At 48.8% G+C, this 22,330-nt stretch overlaps 1 protein-coding gene across 1 annotated transcript in view; it reads right to left on the bottom strand.

The window, feature by feature from the left end:
• The window catches only part of LOC137473586 (collagen alpha-1(VII) chain-like), an 87,043-nt gene that overhangs the window by 55,454 nt on the left and 9,259 nt on the right, over positions 1-22,330 (bottom strand). Inside the window, exons 3-23 of the mRNA XM_068189367.1 lie at positions 21,749-21,929; positions 21,072-21,231; positions 20,267-20,360; positions 19,116-19,289; positions 17,994-18,154; positions 16,373-16,502; positions 14,566-14,682; positions 13,917-14,072; positions 13,096-13,212; positions 10,804-10,950; positions 10,522-10,641; positions 9,735-9,893; positions 8,049-8,177; positions 7,669-7,818; positions 6,756-6,893; positions 6,226-6,372; positions 5,373-5,492; positions 3,140-3,286; positions 2,853-3,041; positions 2,407-2,546; positions 1,152-1,275 (exon numbers count right to left, since the gene is read on the bottom strand). Coding sequence (XP_068045468.1) covers positions 1,152-1,275; positions 2,407-2,546; positions 2,853-3,041; positions 3,140-3,286; positions 5,373-5,492; positions 6,226-6,372; positions 6,756-6,893; positions 7,669-7,818; positions 8,049-8,177; positions 9,735-9,893; positions 10,522-10,641; positions 10,804-10,950; positions 13,096-13,212; positions 13,917-14,072; positions 14,566-14,682; positions 16,373-16,502; positions 17,994-18,154; positions 19,116-19,289; positions 20,267-20,360; positions 21,072-21,231; positions 21,749-21,929 — 3,000 coding nt within the window. The remainder of the gene's footprint in view (positions 1-1,151; positions 1,276-2,406; positions 2,547-2,852; positions 3,042-3,139; positions 3,287-5,372; positions 5,493-6,225; positions 6,373-6,755; positions 6,894-7,668; positions 7,819-8,048; positions 8,178-9,734; positions 9,894-10,521; positions 10,642-10,803; positions 10,951-13,095; positions 13,213-13,916; positions 14,073-14,565; positions 14,683-16,372; positions 16,503-17,993; positions 18,155-19,115; positions 19,290-20,266; positions 20,361-21,071; positions 21,232-21,748; positions 21,930-22,330) is intronic.

Below are 22,330 nucleotides of genomic sequence, written 5' to 3' on the forward strand. Positions count from 1 at the left end.
TCTACAAGTTTGGACTCTGGATCTCCTTCCATGGTGGAGGATGAAGGGAATTCCTCAAAAGTGGAAAGCCCTAGGTATGGGACAATGTCTTTTCGAGGATGACAGCAGGAAATCAGCTTGGCTGGAATGATTCTGGTGGTATCAGCAGATAGTTTTGGAAAGGGGGAGCCAAAATATTCAGAAAATTGAAGCACGTTTCTTACACTTCTGGAATAAAATCCACAGAATTCCCATTTCCAAATGCCTTTGGAAAGACCAAGAAAGTTTCACAAAGAAATCTCCCACAGTTTGAAATAGTCAAGAAGCTCCAAAACACCATGTAAAGATTCCTACATGGAGTAAAATGTCTTTATTGACACAAACTCCATAAAAAGAAGGATTAGAGGCAAGGTTAGCCAGGAATTTCCAGCCTGACCAATTCCATGCCTTCTTTCCCTAAGCAACCCCATGAAAATTCCTGTATTTTGACTTTTCCTGGTTTTTTTGTGCTCTTGTCCAATACCACTGAGGCAGGATGGGGGATTTGGGTGCCTCAAATATGAAGAATTCATTGGAAAAAATCACAAAAGTACAGAATGTTCCAAGTTGGAAAGGATCCACAAGGATCATCGAGTCCAATTCCTGAATGGTCCATAGGGGGACCAAATCTTGGAGTTACTGGCACCAGGTTCCAACCAGCTGGGAGAAACAATTAAATTAAAATTAACTATCTTTAATTTACTCTTCCTGGTTGTGTTCCTCCAGGGAACCAGGTATTCCCAATGTCCAGCTGGGAATGAGCACATGGGAAATGTTGTCCCTCTCTGAGCTTTTTAAATGGGACAAAATATCTGGATTTCAGGGATGCAAGAATGCTTCACATTAGTCATCCTCATGTTTAGGGTGCAAAAACCTCCCTCAAGTGCAGGCAAAATCATAAAAGAATGAGGAAAACCCAGGGGAAAAAACAGGACATGGATAAAGCACCAAGTGGTTGAAAAAAACACTCTTGAAAATCAAATTTAATCCGTTCTCAAATTTAAAACAGCTTTAAGCACAATGTTCCCACCAAGGAAATGGCTCCAAACCACTGAGAGAAATGTTCTCCTTGGCTTCCAGGTTCTGTCCTGGGCCAGAAGGATCATCCCAGGTGTCCAAGTCCCTTCCCAGACCTGTTTTGGTGTTGCCTCCGGTGTAGCTCAGCCCTTTGATGGCTCTGAGAGCTCCGTTGCGGTCGCGGTGTTGGTTGAAGTGAAAAGCTGCCCTGGGCTCCTCGCTGTACTGAGCAACAGCAACCTGCCAAAAACAGGGAGTAAAATCCCCAAATCCACAGGAATCGGGACAGACTGCCTCGAGTCAGAGTGTGGTGCACCAGGAATGGGAAGAGGTTGAATTCTCTGGGAAAAGGGAGTCAGATACTCACCTAAATCAATTTTTTTATGTTCCCAGAGTTATTTGTTGACCCAGGGTAATGTCATCATTCACCTAAAACCTCCAAGCAGAGTCCAAGAAATTCCCATTTCCTGCTCAACTTAAACTAAGCTCTGTAACTCTCCCTTCCTAATTTAAATTAAATAAATGACCCCAAATAAATGAGGAACTGAGTCTTCCCACTGGCTTTGCTGTCATTAAATCCTTCAGGCTTCATTTGCCCTGCAGATGATTCCCATCATCACCTGGGGCTTTGGTTCTCTGTTTGTTGGAGGAGGGAGCTGCTGCTGGGACATCCTGCAATTCCCACTTGGATCCACACCTGGATTCCCAACTGTCCCCACTCTGGATTCCCAACCATTCTCCCTCTAGATTTCCAACCATTCTCCCTCTAGATTTCCAACCGTCCCCACTCTGGATTCCCATCTGTCCTCATTCTGGATTTCCCAACCATCCCCACTCTGGTTTCCCAACAATTCCCCACTCTGGATTTCCCAACCATCCCCACTCTGGATTTCCCAACCATCCCCACTCTGGATTCCAAACAATTCCCCACTCTGGATTTCCCAACATTCTCCACTCTGGATTTCTAACTGTTGTCTGTCTGGATTCCCAACTGTTCCCATTCTGGATTTCCAACCATTCCCAGTCTAAATTTCCAATCATTCCCCCTCTGGATGGGGTCAGAAACAGAATCTGAGAGGGGAATGTGCACCCAACAGATCTCTGGGCTAACCTAGACAGCATTTCAGATGTGGAATTTGCTTTTTTCCTGATGACTCAATCTTCAAAAAATAACCAAGAAATGGAAATCTATCCAAATGGGAAAGCTGACATTGAGAAGACTAATTCCTGTCTTTTTTGCTCCACACAGGTCTTTCCCTGGCCTTTCTGCTCCACAACTCCTGGGTGAGCAGACTCTGCTCCAGGCAGGGCTGAGTAGAAGGAGAAAAAGGAAGGAAAAAAACTTCAGGAAACGGAATGAGAAAATCTTGCCTGTGTCCCTTCAGGCCCAATCTTGGGGAAATAGGAAACGATCCGGAAGAGGAAATCCTTCACTTTATTGAAGTTGCTGTGGCCAATACTCGAGGATTCATCCACCAGGAACCCAACGTCTGCCTTGAGCTTCCCACAAACTGCAGAGGGAAGAGAGGAATTTCGTAACCTGAGGGGTCCAAAAGGAGAATCCTGGGGTTTTGTGTGTTCAGAGCAACAGAACAAACCCCAAACCTCTTGTGATGCCAATTTTTGGGTGAGCAGCAGCACCTGAGGCCTTCACTGCATTTATGGGCTTTGGGCCTTCCCTGACATTGTCCACTCCTGTTATTCAGGGAATTAAGACCGGTTTTGGCTCCTGGGATCAGAGAAGATCTTGGCCTCTGGAAGCTTTGACTATTTCTACATCATCATCATCATCATCATCATCACCATCACCCACTCACTTGGCCCAGGCAGGGTTGTCAGCGGTGCCAACACCGTGCTGGTCCATACTGGGGGCTCTGGGAGCTTTGTACTGGTGGGCACTGGGAGAGGAGTGGTCCCCACACTGCTGGGAGATCTGGATGGAGATTCCCTCGTATCCAACGGTGCAGGAGTCACTGGAGCAGTTGGTGGCTCCCTGGGAGCTCCTGCTGCAGGACCCAAACAAAAAAGGTGAATTTTAAACCTCTTTTAGCCTTTCCAGCAAGAGCAGTTTTCCCTGGAAAATCCAGGACTCCATCTTTCATACCTGTTTGTCCAAGGAGTGTCGTCTCCTGTCCCTCTGAGTCTCCAAACATTGGTTTTATGGAAAACAAATACATTTCCTTGGAGCTCAGCCCTGTCACTCGATAGGATTGGGAAGCTGCTGGTAACAATTCCCGGGAAAGGGTGGGAGCTGTGGAAAACCGGAGGAACATGACTGGGAGCCAGAAAAACACAGAGTCATTCCCATTTCAGTGGAATCACTGTTGGCAAACAGGAATCTGGGGATGATTCCCAGGATTTGGAGAAGAGGCAAAAGCAAATAATTTACAAACTGTAATGGTCAGGTCCTAAACCAGATGAAATTAGGTTAACTTCGTGCATTGAAAATTTGGAATTTATGCAAAAATTTGGGAAATTTGGTGTAAGTGGTGCTCAAGGCTGAGAGACCAGTTTCTATCCAGTGGTTCTGATGGATAGAAATAAGATTCTTTTCTGGGAATAAATGGAAAGTTTGATGAAAAATAAAACCAGACTTGACTGAGAAACTTGGTTGCACACAATTCATAGTTTTGATTTAAAATAATGATAGAAAAAGAAGTCAAAATAATGATTGACATTTCCTAAGTGCTTTACTTTAGAAATAATAAATGATGAATTTGACCTTGCTCAAAATGAAATTCGTACCTTTTTTATCCTGAAATAACATTTTAGTTTAAAAAAATCACCCCAAAAGCTCAGTTTGTATGGCAAGAAATAAAATCAGTGCAAATAATCTGCTCCACTATCATCAACTCATAGAATTAAGGCTGGAAAAGATCTCCAAAGAGCAGAACCAGTTTGCTGTTCTTGACTCTCTACAAAAATATTTGGAAGGGAGGTTTTCCTCCTTTAAAAAAAATAGTAAAATCCCTCTTGAAATTTGACTTAAACTCTTGTGCTTCCCTCCCTGAGTCAAAATAGCCATAATTGGTTTATTTTGTCTGATCCACAGGTGGAATGATCTCAAGTGGAATAGAAAGGGATCCAGTTTTATTTATGGGACAGGCTGGATGGCATCAGCATGGAAAAGGGCATTAAATGAGCTTAAAAAGGAACAAGAAAATGTGTCATAAAGTAATGTTCATTTAGGGAAAAAAACAAGTTGTGTGAAGGGAAATTAATCAAGACGAAAAATAAGGACCAAAATTTTAATTGCTTCTATACACCAGTGTTGGCAGTTGGGATAATTAACCAGGAAAAATTGGAATTATTCACTCAGGAGCATAAATGTTACCCTATGGAGAAGTGGGGTCAGGATTCATCTGCTGGTGATGTGAAATCAATATTTATGAACACATCCCAGCTGGATCGATGGAGGGAGGGCACGTAGGGACTGTCAGACATGGGATTATCCATTCCTGATTCCCAGACAACTCTGAAATCAGGGATTTCTGAGTCCTTCCGGATCAATATTTGAACAGCACAGCACAGGAAGGGGAACAGTTGCTTTAGATCATTAAAATCACCCCAGAGATCCAAAGGTTCCCTTCCCATATCACTTTTCCATAATATTTATCCCCCAAAAAATGCTGCTGTCACGGGATGGTTCATCCTGAGTGACAAGACCTACAAATATGGAGATGCCAATCCTGAAATATCCTTGGAATTAAAATAAATAAATAAATTAAAGCTCCTGGTAGCTCCAAAAGCACTTCAGGGAGCACAGGGAAATCTGTTGGATTTGGTTTCTTTGACTTTGGACAGGAACTGACCCTAGAAAAAAGTTTGTGGTTGAAGCCACAGAGACAGGAAGCTCCAAATTCAAAGAGGATTTTAGTCCAATCCAGGAAAAAATCACGGAGTCGGTGGTTTAAAAGGGCAAATCCTGAAAAGCCAAATCAACTGGGAAAAGGAATAGTGAGGAATGATAAAAGAATTTTTAAAAGCCCTTCACAGTAGAGCAGAGATTTGAAACAGATAAAAATGAGGTTTTATGGATGACAAAAATCCACCTTTTTTTAGTGGATTTGATGGACAGGAAGGGACACAGATAAAGCAAAATTTCCTTTTTCCTAAGCTATTCCCAGCTTTCCTTTTTTTCTTCCCCCAAGGATTTTGCAATGGACCAAATGAGACATTTTGTGAGCCTCCTCCAGCTCTCATTTTTCCCTCTATTTCAGCCAATTGGAGAAGCTGAGATGAAGGAACCCATGGAAACCCCCAGGATTCTCCTACTAAACAGGATCCGGAGGAATTCAGGAGATGGATCGGGGTTTCCTTCCCGCATCAAACGTTACCGGAGGACAATCCCCACGTCAGTAAATACAGGGATGCTCCAGGAACGGCATCCCAGGATAACAAAACGCTGGAATCCGCAGCCTCCTGCACGGTGAATTCCGTCACTTTGGGCAAATCCACTGTTGGAAAAGCAAGGGACAAAGCTTAGGGGCTGGAAACAGCTTTGGGGACATTGCTGCCTCCCAAATTCCATGATTCTGGTGAGAGGAAGGAGTTCCTCCAGCACTTCAGGTGTTTTCCAAGAAGCTGAATCAGACCTGGTTCTCACTTGGTGGGAACTGGTGGAAAATTTTGTCAGATCTTCAGTCTGGACTTTAAACTGACTGACACTTGTAATTTTTTGTAACTTGTAAAACTTGTAATTAAGTTTTTACTGTGATTTTTTTTCCCCAGATGCTCCCCGAAATCCCAGTGTTGGCTCCACACATCCCTGATTTTCTCCTTGGCTTGATCTCAAACCTGCCTGTTTTGGCACAACTCATGAGGGATGTTGGCCTTTACCTGCTGGAAAAGGTCAAGATATTGCACAAAGAGGGAATTCCAAGATAATGTGCCACAAAAATGGGAATTATTGGCAGGGGAAGACAGGGAAATCCCAACATTCCTCGGTAATAAGAGGAAAGGATCAATGTCTGTTTTTTGGTGGGATCTGAGAAGAAATAGGGCCAGGTTGGATGGGGCTTGGAGCAACCTGGTCTACAAAGGGTGTTGGAAGTGGATGATCTTCAAAATCCCTTCCAACCCAAAACATTCTGGATTCCAGGAATAAAGCATCCATCAGCCAAAACTGCTCTTTTTCTTTCACTCCCCTATGGAGCTCCTCTTATCCCAATCCATGAATCCCATACTCACAGGTTTTGGCCGTGAGGACCGTGGGGTTTCCCTCCTGCCCCTTTCCCACTGCGGACATGGAGATGGTGTAGGTGGTGTTGCCCTTCAGTTTGGGAATCGCAAAGGAAACGGCCTCTGCTGGGACCAGCTGGGAGGATTCCGAGTCACCTGAGAGGAGACATCCCAAAAAGGGAAGAGTAACAGTCATTGTTAGAGCAGCTTCACACACATCTGACAGGACCTGGCCAGGGAGGAGAATAAGGAACTCATTTTGCCCACAGGGAAACTGAAGCACAGGCAGCAGAGAGATCTGGTCACAAACGCAGAAAGGAACTAATTCTTGGAATTTCCAAATCCCAACTATATCCTAACTAGCCGTGGTTAGAGCCTAAAGCTTAGCTCAGGACTTGTTAAGAGGAATTCAACCTGTCCATGTAGACAGTAAAGTCCCCACCTACCCCAACCACCCATGGAAAAAGGAATTTCCTGAGCCAAACTCCCCATTTTTGTGGGTTCCTTGTGCTCCCTGACCAATGGATCAGGATTCTTACTATTGGATGGCTCCCAGAATATCTTGTAGTGACTTATCCCAGGAAGCCTTTTCCAAGCCAGCTTCAAAGTGTTGACACCAGTGTCGGTAACCCTCAGGTCCTGGATGGTTGGGATGGGGTTGGAATCTCCAGAAGGAGCTGGAAAAACAAACCAGGATAAGATTTCAGCTCAGTCCCAGAGCAGCATCATGGCTCCAAGCTGTGGTGGAGGAGAAAAATATGGGCATTCATTCAATATCTACTTTCCAAACATTATCCAGGATGCCAGGCTGAAATTCCTAATAAATCCATGGATTCCAAGCTGAGGAATTTCATCCATATCTCTCACCACCCACACCAAACTGGTGACACACAGAGTGACACAAAAAGAACTCCAGGAGAGGATGGATCATCCAGACACATCTTCAAATTCCACAAAAAACTCATTGAGATGGATTCAGGCAAAAAAGACACTGAAAGGAGCCAAAACTCCGTGTTGGAAGAGGGAGAACCACAATCCAAGGAATTCCCAAAACCTCAAGAGTGCAGGCTGCTGAGTGACCCTGGGTGGTGCCTGCAGTGAGGCTTCTGCATTCCCGAGGTGGTTGTGGATAAATAACTCTGGGAATTGCGCTGATAAATCCAGGATTGTCCAATGTGCCAGAAGGGCGTGTCCACTCCCTCCCACCGGAACAGCCAAGGATTATTGCCACCAAGCAGTGAGGGCTGCTCATGCCTCCACCACCCACAGCATATCCTGAGTTGGATCCACCAGGATCATGGAGTCCAGCTCTTAAAGGGACGAACACGAGGATTGAACCCAAAACTGTGGTGTTTTTATCACCAGGCTCTGACCAACTGCGCCAATCCCACACCCAAGATCAATCCAAGCTTTGCATCCCAAGTCAAGGAGGGTTTTTCCAGCAGGACTTACCCGTGTGGTGAGTCAGGATCACCTCCGGCCCCTCGGTCCTGCTGAACAGAGCCCGGACACTGACCCTGTACAGGGTGTTGGGCACCAGGTGGTCAATCCGATGAGCCAACACTCTGCTGCCCAGGTACCGAGTCCTGGCAACCTGTTTTCCTGGAAAACCAGGGATATTTCAGAGCCTGGATCTCACTTTCTTCCTCCAAAGGAAATTGCTGCATTGCCCAGAGCTCTGGGGATTATCTCCATAAATAAAACCATGAAAACAAAGAGGAGGAAGGACCTCCGACAGGACCAAGTTTCTCAGCTGCGGGATCTCGTTCCTACCTCCAAGGAGTGGGTCAGGAAATTTGGGAAGGTGCCTGGAATGTCCTTTCCCTGCTCACCTTTGCCTGCTCCCATGGGGCTCCAGGTGAGTTTGAATTTGGTGGCAGCGGCTGTGGCACTCCAGGCCAAGGACAGGCTGGTGCTGGTGTGGGACGTCACCTTGAAGTTGGAGACAGATCCCAGAGGAGCTGCAGGACAGGGACAACATCAGGAGTGTCCTGATTCCTGACCAAAGGCTCATCACAGACACGTTAATGAGTCAAAATTATATCGAAGAGTGGTGGTTTGTTTATCCTTGGTGTCTCCTCATCCTCACCTGGAGAGACACCACTTTGTACTGCTTGAAGTCATCAAGGAGCACGTTCTGCCTTAGATCCAGTGGGAGCAAGGCCAGGACAGGCTGGGCTGATGGGGACAACATCAGGAGCATCCTAATTCCTGCCCAAAGGCTCATCATTGACACGTTAATGAGTCAAAATTTGATCAAAGCGTTAGAAATGGTGTCTTTGTTTATCCTCAGTGTCTCCTCATTCTCACCTGGAGAGACACCACTCCTTGAGGTCATCAAGAAGCACATTCTGCCCAGATCCAGTGGGAGCAAGGCCAGGCCAGGCAGTTCAGGGATCCATGGAGTCAGGAGATCCATATCACTGTTCCTTAGGTGAAACACCCACTCAGAGCTCTCACGGCTGAGAACTATTCCCTGTTCTCTTCCTCACAAGGATCAGACCATTTTCTCCATGTGGTATTCCAGGGTTTCCAGTCACCTGCTGCCACTTTGGAACCTTTTCCATGAATCTCACCTCTGCTTTTGGATCAGCAGTACTGTCCTTCCCCTGCTCCCAGAGCAGCAGCCCAGAAGTTTGAGAGACAGGGACAAGGTTTGTCCATCAACTTTCCCTATTTTACACAAAGGATTTGCATCTGCTGCCTCTTGTCCAGGGAATCTTTTCTCCCAGAAGGGTTCCTTTGGAATTATGGAATTCTTTGAGGAAGGGGACAGCCCTTATCACCAAGCAAAAAGGACTGCACTAGGATGTTCCACCCTCTTTATCTTCCTATGGTTCCCTACAGCAGATTTTACCCAGATTTCCTATTCTTCAGATTGTTTTCAGATGGATTCTACCAATGTTGAGGACTTAATATTAGTGTGAATTTTGGGATACCTGGAAGCTCAGTGAGGGCAGATTGGGCAATGGGGAGGGACTTTGGATAAGGGAGAGTGGCTTTAAACTGAATGAGAGCAGGTGGAGGTTGGATTTTGGGAAGGAATTCCTGGCTGTGAAGGTGGGGAGGCCCTGGCATAGGTTTCCCAGACAAGTTGTGGCTGCTCCACCCTGGAAGTATCCAAGGCCAGGTTGGATGGGGCTTGGAGCAAGCTGGGATAGTGGAAGGTGTTGGAACAAGATGGGCTTCTAAGACTTCCAACCCTTCCAAACTTTCCAACCCTTCTAACCCTTCCAAACCTTCCAAGTCTTCCAAACCTTCCAACCCTCCCAATCCTTCAAAACCTTCCAAGTCTTACAACCCTCCCAAACTTTCCAACCCTTCTAAGCCTTCCAACTCTTCCAAACCTTCCAAGTCTTCCACCTTTCCCAACCTCAACCAATCCAGGATCTTATGAATCTGAAGCTCTTCCCAAGCCCAGAGCACAGAACAGCCCCAGTCAGGGATACACAAGGTCGAACCAGATACACAGAGGTTACATTCTGTAGTAGCTACTCCACCATCCCACCTGCACTCACCTGTCCTGGCCGAGGTGGTGATGCCGGGGCCCTCCCCGGAGCCGAAGAGCACGGACAGAGAAATCATGTACTCGGTGTCAGGGGCCAGGCTGCGGAGCTGGTGGGACGTCACCGACTTGCTGAGGGACAGGTGACGGGGACGGTCCTTGCCAAAGAATTCTTTGGAAGAGAAAACAAAACACAAGAGGAGAAAGAGTCTGGAGAGCAGCTCTGTTGCATCCTGGGAAATCCACCATGTTCCCTGTGCTGGACCCACTCCAGGACAATTCAGGAGGAATTTCCTCATGGAAAGGGTGGTCAGGCATTGGAAGGGGCTGCCCAGGGAGGTTTGGAGTCCCCATCCTGGAAGGTATCCAAGGAAGAAATGATGTGGCACTTCCATCACAAGGAGGGGATTTGGCATAGGTTGGACTTGGAGTTGTTTTCCAACCTCAGTAATGCTGGGATTCCATGTGTTCACCAGGGCAAGGGAGAGTTTTCCTGTGGTTATTTACTCTGGAATTTTAATACCTAAATGATCCAAATCAGTTGAGAGGAACTGAATCCAAACCATCTCATATCCAGGGACCACAGGAATCTGGGAATGTTCCCAGTCTCCTTCCTGGGAACTCACTCTGTGTAGGGCTGGGGCCAGGTTGGTACCTCAGGGCAAGGAATAATCCCTGGCTTCAGTTCACACTGTGGAACTGTGGGAGAGGCTGCTTGGAGCATTTCATGAGCTGGACCTGCCCTACTCCCACCAATCCTGAGGTTCTCTCATTCCAAGGAGAGCAGAGACGGATCTCACCTGGTGTCGGACCCCAGGCCACCCTGTACCCGGTGGCTCCCATGACTGAATCCCAGGACACAAGGAGGCTGTTGATGGAAATCTTGCTCACTTTCAGCATCTGGACAGTGCTGGATGCCACTGCAGCAGAGAAGAGTTGCCCAGTTCCGTCAAGGTTCCAACAGCATCAAAGATGTCCCCAAACCCAACAACACAAAGAAGTGACAGAAGCGACACCAACTCTGTGCCAGCACCCCCCAAGTCTGCATGGGCTGAATGCCACCCCTGCTGCAGGACACCCACCCGTGGTGGCTTTGCCAGTCACCACCGGTCCCTCGATGTCCCCAAAGATGGGGTTGATGGTCACCGTGTGCTCCATGCCCGGCTCCAGCCCCTGGATCATGTAGTAGCTGTAGGAGCTCCCGAGGGTCACGTCCTGGATGCTGCCCTCTGTGAAGGGAAACGGTGTCCCCTGGCTCAGCCCACCCCACCCTGCGGCACACCGAGACCACCCCGGGCGGGTGCAGGTGGAAATAATCCACATCCACCTGGGAAGAGCTCAGGGATCACCAAGGCAACCCATGGATTTGCAAAGCAAAGGGAATAAACCAGGAAAGCCCCGAACCAGACACGTTGAGGTCTGGGAGTGATCCCATAAAAGGGTCCACAGCCTGCCCAGCTCTGGGTGACTCCGTGCTTAAGTCATCCTGCCTTCCCTGCAGGAATCGAAGCCAGCGATGCCCCAATACCCAGTTTTAATGTCGTTGTTGTGGGCTAAACCCAGCTCAGCTAAACGTGCCCGGCAGGAGAAGAGTTAAAACCGAATTCCTGTGGATCCACCCCTGATTCCCAGCGGCAGGGAGGCGCAGGCAGCAGGTTGTCGAGGAAAACCTCTAAAGAGGGAAAATGCCTTTTCCAGTTTGGTCACTGGATGGTGCCACGTCCCCATTTTCTGTTCCAGCGGCACCCGGAGCCCCATCCCCCTTTTCCCACCTGCTCTCCACAGCTCCCATCTCCAGTTTGTGTTCATCTAATCCCGGTTTTAAAAGTCAGACGAGGAAAATCTAACCTCTCCCGTGTTTGGGACGGGCAGCAGGGTCCGGATCCCATTACCACATTTCCAATCCCGGGATGGGATGGAGTGTGGGAAGAGGATCCAGAGGCCTGCAGGGGCTGCCCTTGGGATTTTTCCACCCCTGGAATTGGGGTGAGCTGGTACCAGGTGAAAAAGCAGCTGGAAATTCAGGGTGGAGGTGTTGTGGTTGTCCCACTGTCCCCTCAGTGTCCTCACTCCCAGACCAAGCCCCATTCCTAGCTGGAATATCGGGCACAGCCTGGGCAAACTGCTGAGTTTTGGGTTCATTACAAAGCCATAAAAGCTGTTTTATGTCTTCCCTGCAAAGGTCTTTCCCTCCTGGTGACCTTTGGAGCTGTTCTCCCACTAATCCCCACCTTTCCTGGTGGGAGTTGTCTCCTTCCACTGTAACCAGGGGAGCTGAGGGAGAGGAAAATGTGTTTTTTCTCCAAAGCCTGGGATAGAACCCAGGTGTCCTGACATCCCTGAGCCCCAGAAACGTCCATCTCCCAAGGCCAAAATCTGCCGTCAAACTGGAATTTCTCACTCCTGCTCCCCCTCCTGGCACCACGGAAAATATCTTTGGGTTCAGGGCAGGGGAAAAGCTCCAGCTGCACAGGTGGATCTATCTCCATACTCCCAAATTTGCCAAAAAATGAGGATTCTGGGGGATGCAGCCTGGTTTTAGTGCTGCAGAGAGAAAAGCCATGAGCACAGGCACTTCCAGGCTGTCTCCCCAAAATCACATACTCAGTTGCCCACCAAAAAAGGGTTGACCCCAAATACTCAGGGGTTGTGCAGCTCTGCAGGGAGGGTTTTCCCAGCTCCTCTCAGCTATTTAAAGGCTCCTTAGGTCCAGTAAATCCATGGAATACTAATTCCATGTAACAAGGCTGGATATCCACCAGCCTGCTTCATGCAGAGCCACAGCAGGAAATTTTGCATCCATGGCAGAGAAAACTCCACTGGTCACAAAGCCCAAAAACCCCAATTCCCTCTGGACATAGATGGAATCCAATCCAATCCAAAGTTCATCCAACACCTCGGGAATCTCACAGCTCCCATCTTTCCATGCCCTGCTCACTGATACACACCCCCAGCCCTGTCCTTCTGCTCATGTCCAGGTGAGCTTGAATTCCACTCCTGTCCTTCCTGCTGATGTCCAGGTGAGCCTGAATCCCATCCCTGTCCTTCCTGCTGATGTCCAGGTGAGCCTGAATCCCACCCTGTCCTTCCTGCTGATGTCCAGGTGAGCCTGAATCCCACCCTGTCCTTCCTGCTGATGTCCAGGTGAGCATGAATCCCACCCTGTCCTTCCTGCTGATGTCCAGGTGAGCTTGAATCCCACTCCTGTCCTTCCTGCTGATGTCCAGGTGAGACTGAATCCCAACCCTGTCCCTGCTGATGTCCAGGTGAGACTGAACCCAAACCCTGTCCCTGCTGATATCCAGGTGAGCCTGAATCCCAGCCTGTCCTTCCTGCTGATATCCAGGTGAGCCTGAATCCCAGCCTGTCCCTACCTGCTGATGTCCAGGTGAGTCTGTATCCCGTTGCTCCCCGGACAGGGCTCCACCGGGCCTGGAGCGTGTCCGTGGTCTCGTTCTGCAGCAAGAGGTTCTCCACAGGCTGGAGCTTCACTGGAAGGACAGGAAAGAAAATTTCAGAGCATCCACATGGGAGTGGAGGACTTTGCTGGCTCTCCATGAATGTTCCTCCAGCTCAGCTGGGTGAAGGGAACACCTGAAAGGAGATGGACAGGTGGGACTGGGCTCTGCTCCCATGGAAAGAGGGACAGGGCAAGAGGGAATGGCCTCAAGCTGTGCCAGGGGAGGTTTAGGTTGGATATTGGGAAAAATTTCCTGATGAAAAGGGTGGTCAGACACTGGAAGAGCTGCCCAGGGCAGCGGTAGAGTCACATCCCTGGAGGGACTTCAAAGCCAAGTGGATGTGGCATTTGGGGACATGGCAGTGCTGGGGATGGTTGGATTCAGGGATCTTAGAGGGTTTTTCCAGCCTTAATGATTCCATGAGAGGGATTTCCAGGAGCATCTGCCCAGGGGCTGCAGGCATCTCATAAACCAGAGGTAGAACAGCCCAGCCTGTGACTGTCCAGGACCAAACATCTCCGAGCACCAACCTTGTGAAGTGTGGGTGCAAAACAGGAGGGAAAATGATCTCCCACATTCCCCCAAACTTTAGGATGGTATTGAGGATGTCCATGTCCATGAGGGAAGAGTCAGGATGGAATTGGGAAGGTCCTGGTGCATGAGGGCACCAACTCCGAGGTGGGGACACAACAGCTGGGGACAGAAGGGATCAACCATGAGGTCACAGCTCTTACGTGTCCTCCCCAGAGCAGCCACGGGCTGGCTCGGCCCCTCAGGATACACGGCGTAGATGCTGATGCTGTATTCCCTGTCCTCCTGTAAGTTTTCCAGCAGGTGGGAAGAGACATCGCTCCGCAGGATCTGCTCGAGGGTCACCCCGGGCTTGTTGGCTGCAAAATCAAGGAGAAAAGGGATGGTGAAGCATTACCATGAGGCTAAATCCCACAGGGAGTTCTTCACACCATGGAGGTGGCTCAGGGGCGTGGTTGGTGTCTCCCAATCCATGTGGTGTTGCTTGGAATTCTGGTTGTGTTGTCCCAGCCCTCAGATCCCACAGAGAGGTGTGGGAGGCATCCCGAACTCATTCCAAATCCCCACCAGAGCAGACACTTGAGTGGGAAAAACATCTGGATATGCCAGGGCAAACAAGGAATTCACAGTATCATCCTCAACTTGTTCTTCCAAGGAAAAGTCCTTTCAAGGACTCTATCCTGGAAGAACGAAAATATTTAGAAAAGTCTATCCTGAACTTTTTCCAGAGTCATGCCAGGAGTTAACAGCACCTTCCCTTGGATCACTGCTCCTTTTAAAGCAAACACCAAGAAAAATAATTTTTAAATTGATTAAAATTAATAAAATGAATTAAAAATCAATAAAACTCACCCCTGGGGATGTAGATTTTGTAGCCCTCCAGTTTGCCCAGGGGAGGTGTCCAAGCCACCTTCAGGCTGAAAAGTCCTTCTTCTATCACACGGAAATTGGTGACTGGAGGCACAGGAGCTTTGGGGACACAAAAATAGGGCAGAAATGGAGGCGGCAGTGCCGGAATTCTGGAAAAGATCCTTGGAAAAATCTTTTGTCTTCAGGGACCCTCAGCTAATTCCTTAAAACCAACAATCCCCCTTCTATCGACCCTTTTTCCACTTGAAAATAGGGACAAAACATCCCAGAGCAGAAAATTTGGGAGTTTTCTCTGGGAATGGTGTTGGGATCTGAAATATCCTCTCACAAGCAGAGGAAATCTACCCTGGGCAGGGGAAACTCTGCAGTTCTTGCAGACTGAGCAGGAATCAAAGCCATGAATCAAAGCCTGCTTTGCTCCCACAGCCACAATTCCAAGGGAGAGGAGCCCATTTGGATCCAGCCAGCCATGGCAGACGGATTTATAGCTCCTGCCTCTGGCTTCGTGTTGGGGATAATAAGAGGAGAGATCAAATGGCTTTATTTCCACCCATAAAGACATTCCATCTTCTTCCTGGCAAGTACAGATGAGTCAAACCTCATTGAGGAGCTTTATTTATTCATCCTGTCAGAGATCTTCCCTCAAGAAGACAAACAATTCCGGACATCGCAGGGGGTGTGGGGAGGAACAAAAGGCAGGGAAGAAAGGAATAATTCTTTACAAAACCCCTCAGGCAAAGCAGGATTGGAGCTCCATCCAGGGAGCAGAGTGGGATTAGTGAATCCCTTAAACTCTGAAAATCCCTAAAAACTGAGGTGATGAAAGTCCAGTCCTATGTTCAAATGTTCTCCTGATATATCCCCATATCCCTTCTTGGGAATGGAGATTCCTGCTTTGGGTGGGGACATCCCTGAAAGCCACCCCTTGAGGGTCAGCAGAAGAGATTTGCCTCTGGACATTGGTCTGGGTGAGTGACATCCATCTCTACTTCAAAAATTGGGGTTTTTTGGTTAATTTTATCACAATTACTTTAATTACTTTAATATTATTACTACAGTAGAATTACTTTGATAAAGTCTGTCCTATCTGGTAGTTTTAGCTTCTCTACTGTGCAGTGGATATTTCTGATTAAGATCTTTCTATCTACTAATTTATCATAAGAAATCATTAATTTTAATATAAATTTTATATAATACAAATAAACCTGGTTTGCCATCTTTAATCCTTCGACAAATTTCAACCACGCCTCTATAACTCCTTAGATTTAATCTGTTGACAGTCCAGGGTTGGGGCTGGATCCAGCCCCATCCAGGCTCCTCTTGGAGGAGTTTGGGAAGCCAAGGAATCCTTCGTGTACCTCAGGACTCAATGGGAGCTTCTCAAACTTTGAAGCTCCAAACCCATCCATCCATCCATCCATCCATCCATCCATCCATCCATCCATCCATCCATCCATCCATCCATCCCACCACTCCATCATCCATCTATCCTGCTATCCATCCCACCATCAATTCCTCCCTCCCTCATCCATCCCTCCATCCCACCATGCCACTATCCATCCATCCATCCATCCCACCACTCCATCATCCATCTATCCTGCTATCCATCCCACCATCAATTCCTCCCTCCCTCATCCATCCCTCCATCCCACCATGCCACTATCCATCCATCCATCCATCCATCCATCCATCCATCCATCCCATCCCATCCCATCCATCCAGCCCTCCATCCCTCCTCTCCAGCTTTGGGGTGGGTGTTTTCCACAGGGGTGGCCCAGGGAACACTCACTTGTTTTCCCTTTGGTGGTTGCCGGCTCTCCGAGGGCCCCTCCATAGCTGGCCCTCACCGTGAGCACGTATTTGGTGCTGGGCTTCAGACCTGTCACCAGCACCGTGGTTGTGTCCCCATCCACCTCCATCTGTCACACACGGGGACAAGGGACACCGTTACACCCACAGCAGAACATCAGGTCACCTTCCACACCTGCTCAAGGTGACTCCCATGAAGAGGAGCCTCTTAAAACCCTCACCCAGAGGTTGTGATCCTCAAATTGTGGAACAGCCCATGGAATAACCCATGGAATAGCCCAGGAAATAAAACATGGAGAGTGCATTACAGGTAAGGGTGATCTCAAATTCCTTTGAAGAAAATGAAGGAAAAACAACCAAGAAATTTCCTTTTAAGCTCAGGGAAGGAAATTTTGATGTAACCTGAGGGCAAGAGATGGAAACAGAACTTCAGGATCTCATAATAACAGGGAAAACACAGAAGCTGCCAAGGATGATCATTCCAGTTAAATACAATTTTAATAATTAATACAATTAATAATCATCACCTTAATAATTTAAGCTTTCATAGCTTTGTTCTATTATTAGGAATCAAAGCTTTTAGGGCAAATATCTTCTACCCTTCATTCTAACTCCCAAACTTTGTGTGGTGTGGGATGAGCTGGAGCACGCGGCAGCATCGCTCACACAAGGACATGGAAAATCCCAAAATCCACAGAGATCTTACCAAAATGAACAACTTGGGCAGCAGTAGGAGGGAGAGATGCTGCCAGGGAGGCTGGATGGGATTGAGTGGTGGCATCATAAAGATAAGGAGAGAAAAGATTGGATATTGGGAAGATTGGGTGCCACCTCCTAACCAAGCATGACCCCCCAACACTGGGAGTTGAAACCCAAACTGGGAATTGTAACTGGTGAATCCCATGGTGGATCCACACCTTCATGTCAATCCTCAGGAATTCCTGCCAATCTCTCTGTGCCCAGGGTGGCTGAGGGACGTGGTGTGACCTCCTAACCAGGCTGTGGCATCAACACGGGACGAACCCCCAACTTTGTGAACTGAAACTGGTGGATCCCATGGTGGATCCCCACCTTCACTTCAGCCCTCAGGAATTCTTGCCAATCCCCTTGCGACCGGGATAGCTGAGGGATGTGGTGCCACTTCCTAACCAGGCTGTGGCACAACACTGAGAAAGGAAACCCAACACTGGGGATGAAACTGGTGGATCCCATGGTGGATCCACACCCATGGTGGATCTACACCTTCACTTCAACCCTCAGGGATTCCTGCCAATCCCTCTGTGCCCAGGATGGCTGAGGGACATGGTGCCACTTCCTAACCAGGCTGTGGCATCAACATGGAATGATCCCACAACACTGGGAAAGGAAACCCAACACTGGGGGCTGAAACTGGTGGATCCCATGGTGGATCTCCATCTTCACTTCAACCCTTAGGAATTCCTGCCAATTCCGTTGTGACTGGGATGACTGAAGGACATGGTGCGACCTCCTAACTGGGCTGTGCCCTCAAGATGGGATGACCCCATAACATTGGGAACTGAAACCCAACATTGGGAACTGAAATCCAACTGGTGCCCTAGAAAATGGGAATATGACCCTACCCGCTGCTGGTCCTCTGGCTCCGGCTGCCCCGGTGGCAGCGAGGGGTGGACATGGACACTGTACCCTGTCACCCTGCCCGTGGCTGCCACCCACGAGAGCCTCAGGGAGCTGTGGCTGTGCTCGCTGACACGCAGCTCCCGAGGGCCCAGGATCTGCTCAGCTGCAAAAACACAAAGGAAAGAGTTTGGATTGGATTCCACCACGTGTGGAAGTTCATGGATGCAGTCAACACATTCCACACAGAGAAAGCCGTGGGTGTCGCTCAGGTTGGGAGCACAGGGACACTTGGGATCTGTTTCCAGACAAGAGATGCTCCAGCAGGATTTTTTTTTGGCCACTTTTTTGACAGCACAAAGCAAGAAACCAAAATTGGTTCTGGCTACACTTCTGCAGTGAACACCTGGTTGATGCATGGGGTAGAAGCTCCTCCCTGCCCTTCTCCTTCCTGACACTGGAGAAATCTGCCAGGAAGCTTGGACTCTCCATGTAATGTCACAGGAAGCCTGGATTTTCCATGGACTATCACAGGAAGCCCTGAAGTGCTGCAGAACCACAGAAGAACAGAAGAAGGCAAAAAAAAGAGACTCTTTAAAGGTGTAGGTGAAGTTCTCCCCATTTCTACCCCAAGCTTTTAACTCAGCTTCTCATGAACTCGTGAGACAAGAAGGGGCAGGAATTCAGTGCCATCACCTCTGAATTCACTGCAGTGTCAGATCTCTTTGGAAATCTCTTTGGAGGTCTCTTTGGATCTTCAGCAGGGAATGATGTTCTTCCCCAGACCCCGAGCTGTGCTGCCAGAATTCCCTGTGACAATCCCACAACGAAATACCCCAAGGAGCAGAAATGCTGCTCCATCCCATTGCTGCTCCTTTTGTTTGATCCAGCATCAAAATTCCCAGGATCTGGTATCCCTAAACAAACCATGGAGAGGCAGCCACAAGAAAAACACACAAGACCACTGTCCCAAAGCAAGAGCTGCTCCATGAGCTAGTTGCTCCTCTAGGATCACCCAACCCCTCCAGCTCCCTCTAAGGGATGTGGGAAGTTCATCCCCATGGAAGCACATCCAGAGACTGGCTTGAGCAGATGTAAAGCAGGATCAAGGGAGAACCTGGACACACCTTGCACCCTCTGCTTGACAGGACGTGGAGGCTCTGAGGCGGTGAAGCAGAGCCTCCGAGAGAGCTTGGGAGCCACGTTAGGGAGCAGCTGGAAATCTTCCACGTAGAGCACATGCTCTGCAGTGGGATCTGAAGCAATCCTGCCCAACTCGTTCTTGTCAGCATCCTTAATCCCTAGGGGAGAGAGAGAGCAGGAAAAGAGGACATCAAATACCATCCAAGGGGCAGGGCAGGCTTTGGAAAGGGGGAGCTATGTCCTGAGCTTTGAGTTTGACACCAATTTTGGGTTGTGCTGCCAAGGAAAAGGAGGAACAAGGAATGGAGTCTAAAGCTGGATGGGAGAAGCAGAGGAAGCCTCTTCCACCAGCGAAAAGAGGTCAGGATTTCTTCCGAGGTGTCACAGAGATTGTGTCAGTGCTGGTAATGGGCTGAGAGGTGGAAAGAAAAGGAACAGGGCAGGATGTCCTTCCCATTGGATGCAGAGGCATTCCTGTGCTGAGCAGACAACGGGATTTTGGGAAGCTGTTTGAAAATTCCAGGGCGTTCCTGTGGTTGAACCAAAAAAAGGGAGAACAACCCACCCAACAAATCAATCCTTCCTCAGTTTTCACCTCACATTGGTTCAAATCGGCCTGGTTGCTGTTTGTATTGAAACCCCACCACCATTCCTGTCATTCCCTAAAATATTTGAGGAAGGGAAGGATTTGACTGGTGGAATTTCACTCCTGGGAATGGGAGGAGCAGTGGAACCTTTGGTTGCTCATGGAATTATTCTGAGGGACATTTTTGAGTCAGGCTGTGAACCCCATTAAGAGAAACCTTCAGAAGCAAAAGCATTTTCAATTGTTTTTTTTTTTCCTAAACGTCACACCAAAACATTTTATGGAACCATTTATTGAACTGAACCCTTCTGAATTCCCAAGTGGCTTTGATAGATACAAGACCACAGATTCTTACTGAATAAATCAGTTATTGACAACAACAACAAAAATATCCAAGAACACAACAATTTTCCTGGACTTGCAGTGGTTTGCAAAGGCTGAGCCTGGGGATGGGAGCAGTTTTTAGGAAGAGGGTGTGGTGAATCAGGAATATTCCCCAGGAAGAAGAATGAGGGTTGGTCACACAGAGGTTTTGGTGGCCACACGTACCCACAGCAAACACTGTCACCCCCGCATCCTGCAGGATCCGGGCTCCCTCTTCCACGGAATCGCTGGATTTCCCATCTGTGATCAGAACCACCACCTGCAAGAGTTGGGATAAGAGCCAGGGAAGAAATGGGCACAACATCAGGAGGTCACAGTGACAGCTGTGGGGTTTTGCACCAATGAAATCCCTCTCTTGGAATTAAATCCTCCAAAAACCCAACACCTGTGAGGAAACTCCCATGGAATCATTCCCATGAGCTGGGAAGGAGCAGAGCTGCTCCTCTGAGGATCTTCTCTGCAGGGCCCTCCTGCCCTTGTGTCTCATCTCTGCCTGGGACAGGAACTCCAGGAGGAAATTCCTGCCAGCACAGGGAGAAGATTCATCCCTACAAGTCCTCATGAGCAGCTCCTAAGGGAGGACTAGGTGTGGATTGGATACTAGGAAAGAATTCTTCCCTGTGGAGAAGGACAACTTGCAAGATCATGGAGCGACAAGACAAAGGGAGAATGGCTTCCCACTGCCAGAGGCCAGGGATGGATGGGATCTTGGGAAGGAATTCCTGGCTGGAAGGGTGGGGAGGCCCTGGAATGGAATTCCCAGAGCAGCCATGGCTGCCCCTGGATCCCTGGCAGTGCCCAAGGCCAGGCTGAACATAGGGGCTTGGAGCAGCCTGGGGCAGTGGAAGGTGTCCCTGCCCATGGGTGGGGTGGCACCGGATGATCTTTGAATTCCCTTCCGACCCAAACCACTCCAGGATTCTGGGATGACCCAGCTGCTCCCTGGACAACACCTCAGCAGCCCACCCACCTTGGCTGCCTCCTCTCTCAGGGTGTCCTGGTGGGCCAAGATCTGAGCTGCAAAAGCCAGGGCTGAGCCTGTTTGGAGGCTGCTGCCTTTGAAGGAGAGATCCTGAACTGCATCCAGAGTTTCTTTGATGGTCATGTAATCCGTGAGCTCAACACTCGCCCTGGGAATGAGAGATGGGGGAATAAAGAGCAAGGGATGCACTGAAAATGGCCACAACCAGCAATAATGTTGACATTTAGTTTCCAGTTGCCCAGAGCAGCTGTGGCTGCCCCTGGATCCCTGGAAGTGTCCTAGGCCGGGCTGGATGGGGCTTGGAGCACCCTGGGATAGGGGAAGGTGTCCCTGCTCATGAAGGCTGGAATTAAATGGTCTTTAACGTCCCTTCCCACCCAAACCATTCCATGGCTCATGCCAAGAAGTTCTCCTCACAGTGGTCAGGGGAATGCAGGGAACGAGCCCCAGATCATTGTACCACAACCCAGGATCTAAAACTTGGAATTTGAATGTTAAACTCATCCTTCCTGCCCTGAAAGAATTCCCTGTGGCCAAGCACCTCTGGATGACTCTGCTGAGGGTTCAACTCTTGCTCAGAGGTTGCCCAGAGCTGCAGAAGCTCTTCATCCATAAGCTGGATTCCAGGAATCCAGGAGTGGCTGCAGGAGGATGGTCAGACCCACCTTGGTGTCTCCCCATACAGAGCCAGGCCCAGCTGGACTCCTCCTCTTCCCATCTCTGCGTTCTCGAAGGATCTGGCCACGCTCCCGATGAAATCCTGGACCAGCCGCGAGTTCTCCTTCCCTGCACCCTCCGACTGCCCCACAAGGAACAGAACCTTGGCCACCTCTGCTGTCCTGCAGGCTGGGGGACAAGAAGGACAGGGGGGCTCATGCCACACCGTGGAATAAGGGAAACCCCCCAGAGCCACCTGAATTCCCAGGATACTGAAGGGAAAGAGATGGAGAGACCATGTTTAGGTGCTTCCCAGAGTGTTGTGTTCTCCTTAATTTCCTCCCAATTCCTCATTCGGGTGTTCTGACCCAGGAGAAGTTTCTCATCCAGAGATGCCCCATCCTGGGAAGTGTCCAAGGCCAGGATGACCTGGGATAGTGGAAGGTCCCTGTCCATGACAGGATTGGACTAAATCACCTTTAAAAGGCCCCTTCAATCTCCAACTATTCCATGATTTTCAGCAGAAACCCTAAATCCCAGCTCCATCAAAGCATCAGGTATGTTAGGACACTGGAAGCAAGGGAATTCCA

The sequence above is a fragment of the Anomalospiza imberbis genome, chromosome 5 (assembly GCF_031753505.1).
Source record: "Anomalospiza imberbis isolate Cuckoo-Finch-1a 21T00152 chromosome 5, ASM3175350v1, whole genome shotgun sequence".
Classification (NCBI taxonomy): Eukaryota; Metazoa; Chordata; class Aves; order Passeriformes; family Viduidae; genus Anomalospiza; species Anomalospiza imberbis.